At 46.5% G+C, this 18,041-nt stretch overlaps 6 protein-coding genes across 6 annotated transcripts; 3 read left to right on the forward strand and 3 right to left on the reverse strand.

Moving 5' to 3' along the window:
* Positions 1 to 2,820: 2,820 nt before the first annotated feature.
* Positions 2,821 to 3,300, reverse strand: N7446_010542 (uncharacterized protein; the record flags this gene model as incomplete). Its single annotated transcript, XM_058519285.1, has 1 exon — positions 2,821 to 3,300. The coding sequence occupies one exon, from the start codon at positions 3,298 to 3,300 to the stop codon at positions 2,821 to 2,823; it is 480 nt and encodes a 159-aa protein (XP_058368123.1).
* Positions 3,301 to 5,183: 1,883 nt separating this feature from the next.
* N7446_010543 (uncharacterized protein) lies at positions 5,184 to 5,631 on the reverse strand (the record flags this gene model as incomplete). The annotated part of the gene is made up of 3 exons (XM_058519286.1): positions 5,184 to 5,195; positions 5,255 to 5,372; positions 5,423 to 5,631. 3 exons carry the CDS (start codon positions 5,629 to 5,631, stop codon positions 5,184 to 5,186), a joined length of 339 nt encoding a protein of 112 aa, XP_058368124.1.
* Positions 5,632 to 6,465: 834 nt separating this feature from the next.
* On the reverse strand, positions 6,466 to 7,612 carry N7446_010544 (uncharacterized protein; the record flags this gene model as incomplete). Its single annotated transcript, XM_058519287.1, has 4 exons — positions 6,466 to 6,944; positions 6,994 to 7,071; positions 7,118 to 7,398; positions 7,455 to 7,612. The coding sequence occupies 4 exons, from the start codon at positions 7,610 to 7,612 to the stop codon at positions 6,466 to 6,468; spliced, it is 996 nt and encodes a 331-aa protein (XP_058368125.1).
* Positions 7,613 to 7,991: 379 nt separating this feature from the next.
* On the forward strand, positions 7,992 to 8,872 carry N7446_010545 (uncharacterized protein; the record flags this gene model as incomplete). Its single annotated transcript, XM_058519288.1, has 3 exons — positions 7,992 to 8,424; positions 8,475 to 8,624; positions 8,673 to 8,872. The coding sequence occupies 3 exons, from the start codon at positions 7,992 to 7,994 to the stop codon at positions 8,870 to 8,872; spliced, it is 783 nt and encodes a 260-aa protein (XP_058368126.1).
* Positions 8,873 to 12,721: 3,849 nt separating this feature from the next.
* On the forward strand, positions 12,722 to 13,007 carry N7446_010546 (uncharacterized protein; the record flags this gene model as incomplete). The annotated part of the gene is made up of 2 exons (XM_058519289.1): positions 12,722 to 12,913; positions 12,978 to 13,007. The coding sequence occupies 2 exons, from the start codon at positions 12,722 to 12,724 to the stop codon at positions 13,005 to 13,007; spliced, it is 222 nt and encodes a 73-aa protein (XP_058368127.1).
* Positions 13,008 to 16,193: 3,186 nt separating this feature from the next.
* N7446_010547 (uncharacterized protein) lies at positions 16,194 to 16,412 on the forward strand (the record flags this gene model as incomplete). The annotated part of the gene is made up of 1 exon (XM_058519290.1): positions 16,194 to 16,412. One exon carries the CDS (start codon positions 16,194 to 16,196, stop codon positions 16,410 to 16,412), a length of 219 nt encoding a protein of 72 aa, XP_058368128.1.
* Between the last annotated feature and the right edge of the window lie 1,629 nt (positions 16,413 to 18,041).

An 18,041-nucleotide genomic window follows, 5' to 3' on the forward strand; every position in this document is an offset into this window, starting at 1 on the left:
GAACCGTTGGAGCTACTTGAATCACATGTTTCAGACATTCTTTCAGTTTCTCGTAAAGAGGCTCTTCTATCTCTTGAAAATATGTTAGAACCCAGCGGGGTGTGAATCATGTAGAAATTGCGAAGAAGCTTCGGGATTCCATAGCTGCGGCTTCGTCTCAGAGACAACGATGCATATGCTCAGATGCCTCGATAATCAGGTCACCTCTTTACAGGAAGTCTGATGTCAAAACGCATGTTCAGCTGTTGACTATAAGCTCGATTAAGACAACCCCAAAATATTTGCTCGCTCACTTCGACAAACGTGACCTGGGCAGCAGGTGCTATATATTCGAATGTGTATGGGTCCCCCTTAAGGCCACCCTGGACCCCGAAGAAAATTGTTCCAGTTGTAAGGGCTTTTCTTAGGCGGCCAAGTAATTATGGTTGATTGGTTCATTTGCGCGATGTAGCTCGCTCTAGGTATCTAATGTTACACTGATGCGCTATCGGACCTACCGACGGCTAGAAGTAGATCACTGGCCTACAGCATAAGCAACCTACATGGACAGCAGTGGGTGAGAGATTCAACGAAAGAGAAGGAAGATAGAATTATCCAAAGGTTCAGACAGATGAATCGTGGGCTACACATTATTCATGCTGTTATCCACACCAAATTACTTTGAGCAAAGCCCTTCGCAATAGTTCCATCTGCATACATGTGCTTGAAATTAGATTGCACAGAATCTAATCAAAAGTTGAAGAAGTTCTTCTTCCACGTCCTCCAGAGACACCTGGCGATATCTATCTCTCATCTCCGGCCGATAATAATTGCAACGGCCGAGTCGACAGACGAAATGTGAGCCGTAGCGGACGTAGCGGTCAGGCCCTGACATCTGTCGTTTGCTGGAAACGCCACAGTAACAGTGGGCATTATCGGGGTCATTGCCACGGGTGTCGTTGAAGACCAAGAATTTGTCACATGGGACACATTTGAAATAAGGCCGACCGGCATTGTTGTTCCTGTTTGAAGTTTTCGTCACGAACTGATCGCTTGGCTTGCCGCATTTAAAGCAGTCTGGAGCAATTTCGGGCGCGGGAGCCAAAGCTACACATGTTCGAAATCTCATTTTCTCCTACACCTCATGTCAATATCAGTACATCAGAAACGGCCGAAGGATAACCCACTTCACTTTCGATTTAGATTTACTTCTGAGCAATGATGAATCAAGTCGCAAGGAAGGTCTGGCTTAGACTTAAATATTTGATATATTGTACATGTCCAATACGTCATGAATTTAGGTTACCGTCCACTAGGATAGGATTTTTACATCCTCTACGGTATGATTCTACGCTTCATAACCGGCCTGCTCCGAAACTGAAGTGGAATTACGCCGTGATTCTCCTCAAAATATAATTTTCCGAGAAATCAATGATATCACCACTACTACGTTCGCAAGGTTATATTTTGTGCTTCACGCCATGACTGGAGCGAATCTGAAATCAACATGATGAATTGAAGAGGTGCGAGCAGCACAACAAAGTATGTACCCACAAGAAGTTCTTATTAAGTAAAGCTTATTTGCCAAATCTTCGCGACCTTCAGTCTAAATAAAGTTCGCCAACGTCAGCAGTGTCTCGATCCCTCAAAATGCATGACGATTGAATATCCGAGGACGATATTAGATCGAGCCATTATATACCGCTGGTTGTTGATAAGAAACCGGGTTCCATGATCACAGTTAGTTTCGCCATAGGCTCGCGACGTAATATAATCTGAATCTGATCAGCCTCTCAGGAATCTCTTTCGCTATACCAAAAAATACTAGCTAGAATAAAATGATATTCATTACGATTATCCCCTGGGATAGTGTGAAAATTTGATTGTCAAAAGATGTGCATCTCCCAATTACTTGGCAACACATTAAGACTGTGGTGGCCCTGTAATCTCTTTCTTTGGATAGGTGGTAATGCACGAAATATAAAGCAGTCTGAATGGTGAGACTTGCCGGCCGCGACGTAGTCTATTTTGGGTTATAGGGCCAGGGCTCCAATATTGTATTCGGTTTTGTTTCTTACATAGTTTGCAAAAATCGCTTTCTGCGCTAGTGCTGGTATTGTGATATTGAATGTCAATTCCCTCGGTGTATTTGAGTAGTTGGAGATGTCAATGTCTCCATTGTCCTCAGTCTATCTCTTTCGCATGGAGGTTCTTGAGATTGGGCTGACGCTAGAGCCCACCGCATGGAATAAACATTTCAAGTCCCGGATAGTTTATGAGAGATCTATTTCCGATATGACTGTTCAAAAATACCCGGAAGCAAGCCTGTGGAAACAACATATTTCTATCTTCTGCATAGTATGAAATAGAGTTCATCTAAGTCAAGATGACAACTTATGAGCGAAGTGGTAAGTGTACAGCTTATGCAGGTATTTGTAAACGCACCAAGATTATTATTTACCACCTATCTAAGAATCTCAGAATCTTCAGGATCTAAAGGCAATCGGAGCAAAATAAGGCACTTACACCAAGAGACAAATGCACATCCTCTGGTTCCTCGCCCTCTTCGTTTCATATTCCTGCTCAGCCAACCATAAGCTTTTATGCGCAAAGCAGAACGTATGTTTCTACTATAACTACAGCCCAGGGATCAAACCGTTATCCAATCCTGATCCGTTCAGACTTAGAATTTGGTGATTAAATCAATTATTCGATACCTTCCATATATAAAAGCTAAGCCCCGAAAATTCCTAATACATACTCAAACATCAATAGGTACCATCATGACGACTTAGCAATTTCCCAGCTTCATTAGGAGAAACATACCTAAATGCAAGCTATTTATACTCCACATTTGGTGTTCGTGAATGGAAGAACGTGGTCGGGTTCAGTGTTGTTCTGCTCAATAAAAGTGGCAACACAGGCCTTGCACACATCGAGCGTCTTCTCGTTGTGCTTCCGCAGGATGTTTACCGCTCTCTTCGGCATAGTAGGCAGGACAAAGATGGAAGTCGATTTTCTGGTCCTGCCTTGGATCTGTTCGAGAATGGCCTGACGAACGTACTGCCGGCCGAACAAGTGACACATAACAAGCATCAGCGATAGTAGCCTATTTTTGGGCTTGTGATGAATTTGTGCGCAAAGTTCGTGAAAGTAACCGGCGTCCAGTAATGCGTGGAATGCAAAACTCGAGTTCTCTGTGTAGTACAAGTGACTGACACATCCTGCAAAATCCAAGGGTGCTCCATTGCGGTCCAGAAGGTCGTTACGTCGAAGGTACTCCAATGAGAATCGCAGGTGGTGAAGCACGGTATCCTTCATTCGGGTCCGCCCAGATATTACATATGACGCCCTAGGTTACTCACAAGATGATATCGGAAGCCTACTGGATGATGTATTCGAGGCTGGAAAGCTCCTCAAGATCAAGTGTGTATATAGTATTAACTAATGCGTTTCCGTTTCGAGCCTGCGATTGATGTCGGTGCCATCCGTGTTTTCACGCCTCTGAATGACTTACGGTTGTCCTGAGCATAGGCATATATTGTAGTGGTGACACCGGTGACAGTAGTTTATTAGCGTTCTGAGCTGTCTAAAATGCCACGGAAGGTAGACTGTCCGCCCAGTCATTACGAGTCCATTGGCAAGATAAACGGGGCAGTCCCCAGTAGCCACTGGGCTCGACTAAAACCGTCCGAGACGGCGCTCATCCAGGCAGAGATAGATACCAGTTACTAGAGCATACCATGCCAGTGGATTTTCGAGCACGGGCCCGACGCTTCATTCAAAGGTTTTGGACGAACTAAATCACCTCAATCATCTTGCTCTACAAGGATTAGGAGGATTGTCGAGTTATTCATGGGGTTTATACGAAACCCAGTTATGGTCTGCATGTTGTTACACCATCTCGCCTAGACTTAGTATTCGACATTTTCCAAATTTCACGCATATCATGTAACTATGGTTTATATATTTATCACACCGTGGCAACACCACCCGAGCTTTTCACGAACTATCGACTAGCCCAGCTATCGTTTGTTAGAAATTCGCAGTAAGATCAAGAAAGTCCTTTCGACGCACCCGGGGACCGAATCATCGTCTTCGACGGAGTTTTGCGCGTGAAGTGAGTGATACGATCAAGTCGTCCGACCGTGCTACGCAATACGACTAATGGGAGGTTCCAGCTATAGTAAATAAGCCAATTTCCAAATTGCGAGTTTTCTCGGATGGACTTTTACACGCAAAAGGGACATCTTGCCAATTCCTCGCGCGTTCCGTCAAGACTATACGCTCATAACTGGGTCGCACCAACTAGGGCGGCCGTAGGAAAGAGCCAGGGTTATCGGCCGCCGAGCAGCAAATTCAAATATGTCTCTCACGATGTTGTAAAACATAATAAACCATCGGTGTATACGGTTAGTCTGGGGATGGGCTCGACGACCTGGGTGATGATCTGGATGGGCCAACTGCTGATATCGGGTCGTTAATATGCTCTCATTGCTGCACGCGTCTCTCGATATACCGCGCTGTCGTACGGGGGAGGACCCGGTGATTGGTGCTGGTTCAATGCGAGATAATATTATCTTTTCGTACGGTATGCGCACACTTGCAGCAAATGACTATGTTAAACTCGGAATTGGTGCAAAGAGCCTCGCTGGCGTTGGGACTGCTAGGGGTGGTATGGGATATGCTAAAAACGGAAACATATATCGTTATATGACTCTCTTGACTTCGGCATAACACACAAAACGTGATGATTGAAACATGGTTGGTTGGCCTCGAAACTGAAATGGAATACTGAATTTGCTGACGTGGATCAACCCTTGATTTTTCGACTACCTATACCCTATTCCAACTTCCCACTACTTCTTACATAACCCGTTTGCGCATGTGCCGCCATGCACTCCACAGGCTTCTTCAAAATCTTCCAACCAATCACGAATCACATACAAGGGAAAGATAAAGTGCCACCGAAATGTAGTGTTGATTAATTTACTTTCAAGCTTTAGGTATGTTGAGGCTAGATTCCCAATATACTAAGCAAAAAAAATCAATACTATCTGGGAATATAGCCAAAGAATGACAATAGTTAGATCGGCTTTGACCTCCTCGCAACAGCCACACATGAAGTAGCAAGTAATGTTCCGCGTCCCTAGACATGGTTCTCCAAAGCTCGTGTAAATAGCTTGATACCGCAAAGCAAATACCTAGCGAGCTTGCTATAGAATGGGGTTAGCTGCGTGTTAATTTTCACATGAAGTGGCGAGGTAGGTATTACAGTCTGCTTGGACGCATCCACCTGAGCGTGATTGCCTTTGACCTTACCACCGGCGCTAGTCTCGCCCTGAACAGAATAGTGATCGTTGGGATCACTAGGGCTACAATGAGTCATGTTGCTGGTGGCGGTTAGTCAAGATAGCGTAGAAAGATCAAACTAGTCACTTACGTAATTGTGAGTTGCTCCATCTGCTTCATGTCATCGTCTTTGAAAAGCTTGCCGCTTTCAAAGGGCTCCTTGACCTTGGCAAGAGCCGCATCCTTGGCAGCTTGGTCGATAACACTGGGCATGCGAATGTAGCTGTTCCCGGATAGGGCGATATAGACCGGGATGGACTTGTTGAGAACTTTGTTAAAGACATGGCCGATGAGAGACATCTTGAGTTTGAGATTGGAGCCGGATTCAATAAAATATGCGCGAATAGGTATGGAAATGACTTGCCAATGCGTTTGGGACAACTCTAGGAAAAAGACTCTCCTTTTATATTTGACTTTGTGTCATAGCTCCAAACCACAATCCAACGAGATGGCATAAAGACTTTATCTCGTTGGGAATGAGTTCTTTGACAGGTTTATCTCGTTGGGAATGGGTTCTTTGACAGGACGATCTTTGCTGCCTATTTGATCGGTCCCCTTGATCAAAGCCACTGGATTCTAGACCATCCGCACAAGTCATCCTGATGTTCCTTTTAATTTGTTCTACTATAGGCCAGATACGAGTGGGCTTGTTTTTGATGAAGGAATATGTCGGGAAGTCCGCAAAGCTTAATCTTATTGGTCGGCAATAAACGCCTGAGGCATGGCCCAGCATCAATAGCTCAAATTCAAACAGACCAAGGGGCGTTGACATGCGCGACCTATCATTTTCTATCGACTTAGAGGATCCGACAATCTTTTCGCGGGGAAGCGGGCGTCTCGTTGGAAATCCCAGCAATCGCCGGAAAGTTGGAGAATTGCCTCTCTTACATGGAAAGGCCCACCACAGCATTCCATTTCAGTTCTCGAACAAAAGGAGAGCAGGCCGTTATTGGGGCATAAGCGGATCACGGCACTGCTGAAGGCTTGGAATGCATAGGCGATTAGCTCCGGCAGCAACAACAAGGAAACAACGAAACCCTTCCGGATGAATTACCACAAACACAGATTTAGGGAATCAAATTTAGTCACTATTTACCCCCTATAGACAAGATGCGATCCTCTAGCTTGATTAGATTACACACTCACGTAACTCTCAAACTCTCGAAATTCCCTCGATGCAAGCACAGATGAGGCGGAGGGCCTTATTTTCGTATCAGGTACCAGAATAAAGCGTAGGAGATCTCTTAACTGCTGCGGCATTTCCACCTTTTTCGTTTCCTCGTCGAAAGGTAGGATCGCCTGCAATTCTGGCACCTCTTTACTTAAAGATTGAGCAGAATTTACTGCAGCTTTAAGGGTATCGCTCTTCACCATTTCAGGAGTCGGAATCTCCCAGTGAGGAAAGAGCCGCTGTATCTTTGCCATAGACCAAGCCTCGTTAATCAAAGGATGAGGGCTGTCCCATGCGCCCAACACACCAGGCTTGATCCAGCAAAGTAGCATCGCGGCAACAGCCCACACCTGCGATGGCTCAGTGCACGCTTTGCCTAGGAAGACTTCAGGGGCGCGCATAGCATATGGTTGGGCGTTAAGAAGTTCGCCGACCGGGACAACTATAACCCTGTTAGTAAAGGTATGCCTCGTATATCAATACTTGCTCACCGAGACCAAGGTCTCCCACTTTAGCGATAACATGGTCAGTCCGGATGTCAGAAAGCAGGATGTTGGCGGGTTTATAGTCTGTAGTAATTAGGAAATGCCAGCTCTTCGAAACCAGGTATCTTACCTGTATTCACATGGTTGTGGTCCTCCAAAACAACACAACTTGTGAACGCTACTCTTAAAAAAGACTTGATAAGGGAGTAGATGCGCATGTCAGGGTGGTATTCCACCTCTGCGAGAGTAGTGTCCAACCATTCCAAAGCGATGGTGCTATCGTCGATTACATCATACATTTTCCGGAAACACTCGGCCGAGGCGACACCAGGAAGGTGATAAGTCAGAACCTCACGTTGCATATTCTTGGTGGCAGTTTCGTCACTAGTTGACGCTTGTTTGATCAAAGCCCTAGGTGGCAGAGTTAGCCTTACTAGCCTGGGTATGATTAACGCAATACAACGAACCATTTGGGGACTTCGGGGACAACTCGGGCGTTCTCACGTGGAACAACCTGGGCCTTGAAAACGGTGGAAATATGCGTGTTATCTCCTTTGACGGGTTCCAGAACGCGGTAGTTCCAACGGGCACCTTGAAGAAGATGCCCAGGAGTAAGAGATGACATTTTTCTTGCCAAAGAGCTCCTTGCAGCAGATAAATTTGGACTGATGACCGAGTACATTGAGGCAAATCGAAGAAATCACAATTGTGAGGGGTAAGTGGGTTCATATATATGAGCGTAGGGATGGACACGATTATGCATGAGTATGAGAAATCATGAAAGGTTAGAGGATTCCGCCGCGCACGGACCCTACTCAAGGTGTGGCTGTGTGGCTTTGTTGGCTGAGGCCTGAAACCAGCCCCTGGCTCAAATGCTCCAACCGGAATAACCGCCTTTCCAACGAGAAGGGGCCAAGTTCCCAGCGAGAACTGATAAATTTCCTGTTCGCCCCCTGAACTGGTCGTTTATTTTTGTAGCATGCAGTCATTCTTACACATTCAAAATGCCTCGTCACAAGCGCCCATTAGTAGTCCAAGCCCGCAATCAAACTAATCAAACAGGAAAAGGCTCTCGTCGCACATCGTTGGATCGAGAAACTGCCCTGAAAGTGTCTGCCGCCTGGGTGGAATGGATTAGGACTGGCGAAAAGATAATGACCAGAGATGAGAAGCGCATACACGAGGCCTTCGGACTAGTGGCCGACAAACATTACACGGATCCATATACCTATACCGCTACTTTGCAGCGCGCTCATGCCATCGGTGGTAAGGAGCTCACCGCCATTATTGCCCTTGCCATCGGCAGGTCGGCCCACAGGGAAATGAGGAAGGAATGGAGGAAGGAACTTCCAGCGATACTGGCGCAGGAAAAATGGCATCTGTCCACCCATATCAGAAAATACGTTCATAATCTTAAGGATCGGCCGATTCTAGAAGGTGAAGAGGCGGTGTCGATTCAATTGTTCAAGCTACTTACCAATCAACAGATGATGATCATTCCACCCACTTCAGCGAAACTGCCTCAGCAGTTACAGCGGCAAGCGAATCCTCCAACGAACCCGAACTGTTAGCGACAGACCCGACACCTTCGCAACCGGCAGCCGTCTCCTTCACGCCCCAGCCGCACCATCAGACGGGTAAGTTGGATCACACGACGATGAAGTGGTGGACTGACAGATTTCCAGAGCTTACCGGGAGCGTATATGAGCTTACCCCGGACGACCTCTTGGAGCTCTCAACTGGGCTCATTACCAAAAAGCTCAGTTGCCCAGGACCTTTGTTGCTGACGGAACCCTTTCACCCGCTAGCAAAGCCATTCCTTACCGTCCCCATCACCACTCAACTCTGCCTCTACTTCCGCAGTCAACGCAGACAGGTTATGTAGCGGTGGAGCGGTTTACTAGGTATCTTATTTTGATCGAACCGACTGCGTAGAATTGCCACTCATGCTGCCATGGCCATATTAACAATTGCGCCTCGCCCTTTGTTGTTACCCTTTCTGCGAGGACGTTATTGCCCCATGGCGCCTGTGTATGTGTCCCAAGAACGAACTTGCCGCCTGGGGAGCTGATATCGACGATAATGGCCACGGCGTTGTCCGGCGCGGAGATATTTTTGGACATATCCCTTGTCTCGCTCGAAATAGTACAGCCGTTATGCATGAGCTGTCTAGGTTAGTGATCGAAGGAACATAGGCGACCCAACCTACTTGCCTGTGTTTTGCCGAGTTCAACAAGCTCGTCGTCTGTCGCGGATTTTGCGACCTTGATCGCCTTCATCTCCATCTGGATATTCAACAGTTGCGTGACCCACGGGGCTGTCGGTGCAGTGTAAAAGGTATGCGGAGGACCTTAGGAGCAAGAGACTGTGATATGATTGCTGGCGGAGGGGGTGTTGCGAAGCTAAAAACATTCTGGAAGCGGGGCAACTGTGTCTAAACAGCTGACTAATAGTCAGCTGTCGTTCGGTACCTACCTAGCCTGTCGGTGAAGGCCGTGAAACAGTGAGAGAAGAGCCTGAATAGCTGCTAGTTTTATGCGATCGGCAAAGTTTTGTATTTGATAATCTACGAGTGTGGATTGCAGAGGTTTCTCCAGCGCAGTGTGCGGACTGGTCGACAAATGTCGATAAAAGAGGGTCGCAGTTTTAGTAGTGCGCCCGAGGAATATTCATATACCAATAGATAACGGCTCGAAGATATTTATGGCCGATCTCGGCGGCGAAAGGAGGATCAGAGCTCAGCAGAGGCCAATGGCTCAGGTCTGACGCCAACTCTGATTTGCCTGACACTGGTCTTTTGAACTACCAGGAAAGAAAAAAGAATTAAAGCTGCTATTGTATTGATGAACAGTCAATAAGAACAATGACATCTGAGAGGTGTTCATCTAGGACCAATGAGCGCACAGAGAAGTCGGACCCTGCACTGGGTCCTTCGAGGCATTATACCATCAATATGGCAAGTCACGGCTCCATGCCCTGACAATATCTCGGAGTCTGCATACTTCACATAATTCAACTCTCTCATGGAATCCAACCTCCTTGATATCAAAATCAGATGACGGATGTTCCACCTCAGTCCATCTTCATCCATAGGATCGTATGAATATAGCCGTGTTACAGGAGACCCCCACCCTCTCGGGTAGGGGGTTATCCCTCGGTAAACAGCTGGACTGCAGGTGAAATTCGACCAGTGCGGAAACTACCACAAAGAAGCTCGTAAGATTGGTACCGGCCAGGAAGTATCTTCCGAATGTATGAGTTGAGCCGCTGTGCTCTATGATGAAGGATTGCTGCAAATGAAGGATTGGGCTTGGAGAGATACCCTGGCATTAGGCGTGTTATTTTGATCGACAACCGAGGCTTTACAATTGACTCAAAAATGCCCACCTAATCACTATTGTCAAATGAACTTTAGACTGGGATACCATTGTCTACGCATCGTGGCTGCTCGGTGCTAGCTCTCGCACTTAGGGTCCCATGCCAGTAGACTCCCAGGTGAAATTATCAATGTGAAACAGAGTTTTGTGTGTGTTATACACAACCATTGCAACATATTCGCCTCTCCGTTTCCTACCAGGTCCCGTCACAAATGAGGAAGTGTTGATTTTCCCCGCAATATGCAGAGTTGTGGAGTTGCAAGATAACCAAATCGTCCGAAAGGAGCCTGATGGTATAGGACCAAAAGATGAGTATGTTTCTTGTTCGTACATAGATACTCTATCGACTGCAGACATGACCAATTTAAAAAAAAAAATTCCATGCAAGGCGGGCACGGCGGATGCAAGTCTCTTTGTATCTACACTGAGCACTAGCACCACCTTTTTGAAACGCCTCACGAGGGAGTTTTCCTTTAGCGTGTAATTATTTGACTTGTCTCTTCCCCTGTCGACTTTAAAGATTCTCTTATTAAGCAGTAACACTTACAATCATCCTATGACCATTGTCATCACAAAAATATCATGGGACTTACCCAACAATATAGCTCTTAAACGGACGACCGTGTAATGAGGCACGCTTCACCCAATTCCTGCTATGGACGCCGTGTTCATCAGCTCTTCCCTTAGGGTATTACGTATTTCACATGCGAGCTGGCCACCCCAAAACACCATAGTAAATGCGATTGGTTACAACGTATTATCACCACAACGGTAGGTTAAAGGGATTTATCTTTATAAGCGAATGCTTTTTAGGTGGTATCTATTCTCTAAGAGGGGTTTAAACAATTTTTATAACCAAATAACTGAAATATATATATTTCTAGCTCCACGCAGCGTGATTTTCGATACCGTAGTATTTTAGGTTCTAGATCTCTTCAAAATTGATATATAGTAATGAAAAGCCTTATCAAAAAATAAAATAGCAACGTGTTTGTGGATATATCAGTGTAGAATATATCGTTGGGATGGGCAGCTCGCATGTGAAATACGTTATATGGAGTCTCCGTTCACAAGCACATTACGACGACCGCTTTCAATCACTTATGTACGTAGATTTCTTGTACTAGCGGCCTGTGAGGCCACAGTTTTAGAGTTTTCCTGCCCCTGGTGTCTGATTCGCTTGGATTGCGTCGGCCTCTCTCACCCCGACTGAACTACCGATCGCCCGATCATCCCAGAACGCCCTCCTAGCTAGACGCGTCTGCTGATACACCATCTCCGTGGCTATCGCGTTGCTGTGGTATGAATCTCGGCCTCGCCTATCGACTCCTGCCCCTGCTACCGAGCACGGCGAAGCACAAACATACTGACTCCACTTACGCAAACTAACAGGAGATTCATATTAAAACCCAGAATTTCTTTCACCGCCGATCTAACCAAAGTATGGAGGATCTCTGATGTAGCCGATGCGGAGGGGTTTACGGGGGAGGCTATGCGAGTGGACTTTGGGTTCAAATCAACAGACTCCAAATGTTTGTTCAAGGTGCAGAGAGATCGGTTTATGGGACCTGGGTGGCAGTGGAAACGGAAACCGTCGGCCATATTACCCCCATCCAGGCGATAATGGGGAGAAATGAACTCGGTTTAAATCTTCTAGCTTCAACTCTCAATGCGCTCGTTCGGGTTCTGGCGTTGATGCTGTTAGTACCAGACAGCTTCATCGACTGGGGCCTCCAGAAAACGAGGCAGTAAACGCCCAAGTGGGACTGTCTTCGACCCGTAGTCCCGTGGCCCCGCCACAACGGACACGGCTCCAAGTACGATAAACAACAGATCAAAGCTTCACAATCTTTTTCGCGCCTTGGATTACTTAGCCACTTCCGTAGATCAGCATCGGATACCAAGTTTGGAGCAGGATACCCTGTTCAGGTCAACAAAGCTGATCAATTAATAGGAGCAAAGCTGCTCTCCATGGCTGCTTTACTTACCGATGATAGAGGTGCGAAATTTTTCGAAGGACGCCCAGCCACGGGCGAAGACGGTTTTACTGGACTATGACTAAATTAAATTATGTGACCTGTGTCGTCGTCACCGGTTCGACAGTATGATGAGTCAAGACTAACGGCGAATCAGAGGTCGATAACTGGGTGATCGCAATGGCGGTGTGATATGAACTCCCCCTGGACGCACCGTGGTGGCACGTAAAATTTAGACATGCTTGTATGTGTTCATCAAAGTCTATAAATACAAACATGAGGGAAGCTCCTGCCCCGAGTATTCAACGACTTCTGACTGTGTCTTCATGATCTATTTATACGTCGCATCACTCCTCACCATACTCTAAGACTCAGATAGATATGGAAGAAAGCAAAGATATCGATCCGACACCGGGACCTGATGCGGCGGTAGCATATTTGGAAAACGAGCGACAAAGACTGAAGGAAGAACTGGCCAACTTCTGCAAACAGCCTACAGAGCGGGGCATCTCGGAGTTGTTCACATTGCTAGGGCTTACTATTGAGTTTGCGCAGTACTCTGTCGCCTTGATGGTGCGTTGCTTCTCTAAGAGCTCGTGGTCGTCATCTCTCAAGGCTAAACCAATAATGATTTTAGAACACCACGGGAGCCACGATAGTGACCTGATTTGCCAGGCGACAAAAGAAGCCACTTTGAAATGTCTTCTGCTGGCTGAATCTTTCTATTCGAAAACATTCCGGTAAAAAACGTTCCGGTATTTATTCCAGATGATGCTCATAGGAAGAGAGACACTCAAAGAAAAGAGACATTCATTGAGCTTGCGGTTGCATGGTTATGTTGTATGATGTCTTACCTGTAATGAGTACAGCGAGAAGTACGGTTTAGCTGGCAAACCTTATTAGCCTTTCATAAGGATGGTTGCAATGATGTTCATTACATCTCACTCAAGTTTCATTGAATATGGCGCCCATGTTTCCCTTAGCGACAGAAAACAGTAAACCAACCTCTTTGATCAATGAATCCATTTATAATCCATCCTCGTAACAATATTCGCAAGAAACTCAGACCACTGCATTCAAGTATCGTCGCACGTCTCACCTCAATACAGCGTCCCTTCGAGTTCATACGATTATACATATATTGTTCGTGGTCGAGGAGTTGCAGGCGGTTAAGCATCATCTCATCAGAGGGCTATGTGACAATAATCTTGGGTACTGGGGTCGAAGGCACAAAACGGATCTGGGACCAGTCACCGGGAAGTTCTGCGAAGCTTGAAGCGTCGTATTAGCGGGGGGATTGGGGGGTGATATCGCCGGTTGGAAGCATTTGAGTTGATGATTTCTAGCACTTATTTCTCCAGCGTAGTCTGGGAAAATTCGATTGATGTGTTGGTCTCCTTCATGAATTCCGAGGTGACTAGGGCTCCTGCTGAGTTGTGTTCCGATTATACGTTTAATAGTCAGTGCTGGCGCCTATTTATTAGTTCATGATATCAGCGTATCGAGTCAGAGCAGGGTGAACGTCGGCGTTGTATAGAGGAATAAATCAGTTCGTGGAAGCAAGGCAAGCTCTAAACCTGATGGGATGAGAGATTCGAACGGAGAGCAACCGTTATTGGCTGTTGTAGAATAGAAGCAGCAGGTAAAGAGTAATTGACCATCTTCCAGGGTTTTCGTTGGATTTTCTATTGGCCCAAAGCATTTCGCCTTTCCTGCCACTAATTTCCACACATTACCTAAAGCAGAATCGGCTGGTAATTGCTGGGCCATTGAGAAGAAGGGGCTGTGATTGCTTCTTTGAGATAGCCGGAGCCGATCATAGGCAGATCTTTGAACATCTTGACTTGTATTTCACTTGCCATCAGGTGTTGATGCAGAAGGTGTATGATTGGCGGGATTGCGTGGCTGGCCAGACTCAGCCCCAAGGTAGGAAATCAAGGGTGCATTCCGTGGCCGCTACACGGATCGTATTTGAACGACTCTGAATCGCGTGGAGTTCTGTGAAAAGATGAAGCTCGCTCAAGCAGATTTTTCCTCTTTCCAAATCTTCGGCATTCAATAAGAAGCCCCTTGGGATCTGGCCCTCGAATCCATCTCACAAAAACATGGGGAATAAAATGAAGGCTAGGGTGCTGCCTGATGGGGCAAAAATCGGTATTCTATTTTGCCCTCCACAGATAGCGATGGATCCTTGGTTGACACCGAGCCAGTCTTCTAAATCTTGCAAAGGAAGGTCTGGGGTAAAAAACGGCAAAAAGTCTGGATACGGTTCTTGTACAGAACTTGCGTGCGTCGATTCCATATCGTTGACAACGAACATGACCACTAGGCAGATAAGCGCTGGCATATGTGATGTGTATTTAGTCTGATGGTAATTGGCGTCTTTAGCGTGCCGATGAGCATCCACACCACCTTGGTGGTCATTAGTCCCATGGACTCCCCTGTGAACTTGGGGGTTGACCGTGGTGTACTAACAAATCCATCCCCTTGCCAATGTTGCCTCTTCCATTGTAAGGTACGATTTGTGGTTTGAAGTCCTCTACCGACAATGGGTTGATGGGACGAGCTGGGTTTGTGGGAGGGGAACCCGCGGGTGGTCAGCCATCGGTCTCGGGGGTGAGTCCCCGGTACCTAACAATTTTATTTCACAGTAGCATAAATCTCAATGTTGTTTGTTTATCTCACAACGGGTGCCACCTACACTTTTCGATTGATTCTGCAGCCCAACGCCAAGACACGCTAGTCTATATTGGAAGTAATTTCGTCAGAAACCCTCGAGTGAAGCCTCAGGCTCCGATCACATGTCACGATTTGTCCTGTCTCCACCCAATTGGAGATGTAAATGACTCTGTATTTCCATTACCCCTATTTCTCACTATTTATGGGTCCATTCTAGTTACATAAGCTATGCCGACGGATCATCTATCGACCGGTTTCATGCAGTATTCGTAAGGTAATCGCGACATCACAACTGGTTCCATTGCATCAAAAACATTTCTAATTTTCAATCGCCATTTCCCACGATAACTAGGACGCTGTGCGTACTCCGAAGCAAATGGGGGATATCCCAGATACTCTATTATACCTTGTCAAACTTTGAGGCCAACCGGAGGACTCAAGTTGGCTATCGAAACACTAGAAATCATTTGGAGGCTCCTGGGCGTTTGAGGTCTTCAGGGGTCTGGAGATTCTCTAACCGGGCCTTTCAGCAGTTTTTTATTTGCGCCCCTAGCAGTTTCTTCCTGAAACATACTTCGTTCTCTCGCACTTTAGCTGAGACCCTGACGAAAGTCGACAGGGTTATTATCATACCGCGATGTTGGGTCTCGCACGAAGTCTGAACATTAGGGCTACTGAGGCGGCTAAAACAAGATCAGCTTAGTGACCCGCACGATTGCCCCCCGTTTCCGAACGTTCCAATCATTATGCTGGATGTGGGGCATCTCACTGGCGTGATTCCGAGATAGGAAGGACTCATTTCCACAGACGGTCTCTTTCCACGAGATCGGGGCTCCCGTGGTAACGTTCCACACAATTGTTTGTTCGCTCTTACTGAGCAAATTTCGGTGGCAAAGAGCGGCGCAGTATCATATGCGGGGATTGGCTAGACATACGCAACATCAATAGTTCATGCTGATCGTCCAGAATTTCCACCCAGCCACATTCAGTCCACTTGACCAATGTATTTACCATGAGGAACGTTTGGATCAAGAGCCCCAACAACCAAACTTCAGCTATATTCCTCTTTATCTCCTCACTGCCTTGCCAATCAGTTTAGGACACCCATTTCTTTTTATTGCCCGATATTTCATCTTACGATCCATTTTTGGAAACATACTTCACGCCGACTCTGATGGCACTGAAGTTCCCAGATTCGGGCTCTGCCGAATCCGTTAGCCGCAGCCTTCCTGGCATCGGATCTGAGGAGCCCATCCCTGGCAAGCTCATTGGTAATGAACTAGACCAGATCGATTCGGACAGATTAGATTTCTCCGGTCTTCCTCAGCCTGGGCCGAGGTCGTCCGTTGCGACAAATGCTTCACAACCGTTCGAGAAAGATACGGTACGATGAACTGCCGCACGTGCGAGCAATGCTTCTGTATAAACTGTGCTTCCGGTCTTGTGGATAAATTCAACGATGAAACAAAACCACACTCCTCCTGGTGGAATAATCGAGCCAAGCTGTTCCCTCCTTCATTACTGCACGTGATTCACGAATTTTCCACCTGTCCTCTGGTGTGCAAAGAATGCGATTGCTTCGTCTGCTATAATTGCGTCGCTAATGCTCCCTGGTGTGCGTGCGCCAATTGCACCGAAAATTATACTTGTGTCAATTGCTTGGAGCTCAACGGCCCCGACAAATTGTGCGGCAGGCGTCAGGAAAGCGAAGAAAGAAGTCGTTTCAGGGAACGGATGGAAACGGAATTTTCGAATAGAATCTCCGAGCTAGTACTCATGGCAACACAGCCCACGACTCCATCTTAAGTCAGAAATAGAAGAAAGTTCATTTCACTGCTTACTAAAATGCTCCACTTTAGCCCGAAAAGAGGATGATATAGTCCGTAATGTCGCCTTCAGCCACAACCTCCCCGGCTTTCTCAAAAAAATGGGATAGGGTTTGAACGCGAATGTAGTAAGACACCGCGCGGCTTATAAAAGCGCGCTGGCATCGGACTACTCACGTAGGCTGCTGCATTTGCTGTTCGGCGACCGGTAGTCCCTGAGTTCGGCGACGGCCTCCGAGATTGGTAGGTGCGCCCCAGCTATGTTGGTCACGACAGTACTGTCTCATAGTCTTAATCGTACGCGCGATAAAAAAGCAAAAGGACCCTTTTTCGCAAACGATACCATCAGGGTAAATTGGTAATTAGGAATTAGCTGGGTAACCGAAGTAGGTGGCTGCCAGTTATCGCACTCATGCGTCCGGTCGGAGGTCTGGATAACGTCCGCACTTTGGCGTGCCGTACGCATTCGAGGCGACGGTTCGCTGATTGAAGGTGCTGAAAGAACTCCTTTGGTCGAATAACGTATTCGCATGTCTTACACACGAAAACTGGGTAATGTCGAAGGTTGGTAAAAGAATTGGTCTTGCATGATCATAGTGTAGAGATATATATCGTATTACGATGAATTGGGGAAAGTTAGCTGGAACCTTTTAAACCCCCTGAATTAATTGCTACCTCTCCTAATTACTGTAAACTAAGATACTCGAGGAGATTCAATTCGTCCGAAACCCTGAGTTCAACCTGAGGCCCCAGTTCTCAACTGATACACTACATTTAGTACAACTTAGGCTATAACCAACCTCGATGGCCCTAAGGCGGCAAAATTCAAGATATACAATATTACTGGGTAACTACTTGACCGACCAGCGACTCTTACCGAAGACTTACGATCAACCGAAACAAGACATCACTCGTGTGAAGACAGTGGCTACATTACTTCGCATTTTGTGATGACGAAAAGAAATGCAACAGTGTTAATCTTTTAGTTTTGCATGATCACAGTCATAGCTGGTCTCCCCCATGGCAAAGTGTACAGTCCGAGAGAGAGAAAAAAGATAATCATTGACTCATGACCTTCTGGCCACATCATCATTGCTCCAAAAGCAATGAAAAACATTTTTCGGTTAGTCCTCCCAGCGTCAATGATGTCACAGCAGGACACAATTTTCCTTCAGGAGTCGCTTCTCCTGATGGAT

The sequence above is a fragment of the Penicillium canescens genome, assembly GCF_028828765.1.
Source record: "Penicillium canescens strain IBT 15451 chromosome Unknown utg000007l_segment0_segment0, whole genome shotgun sequence".
Lineage (NCBI taxonomy): Eukaryota > Fungi > Ascomycota > Eurotiomycetes > Eurotiales > Aspergillaceae > Penicillium > Penicillium canescens.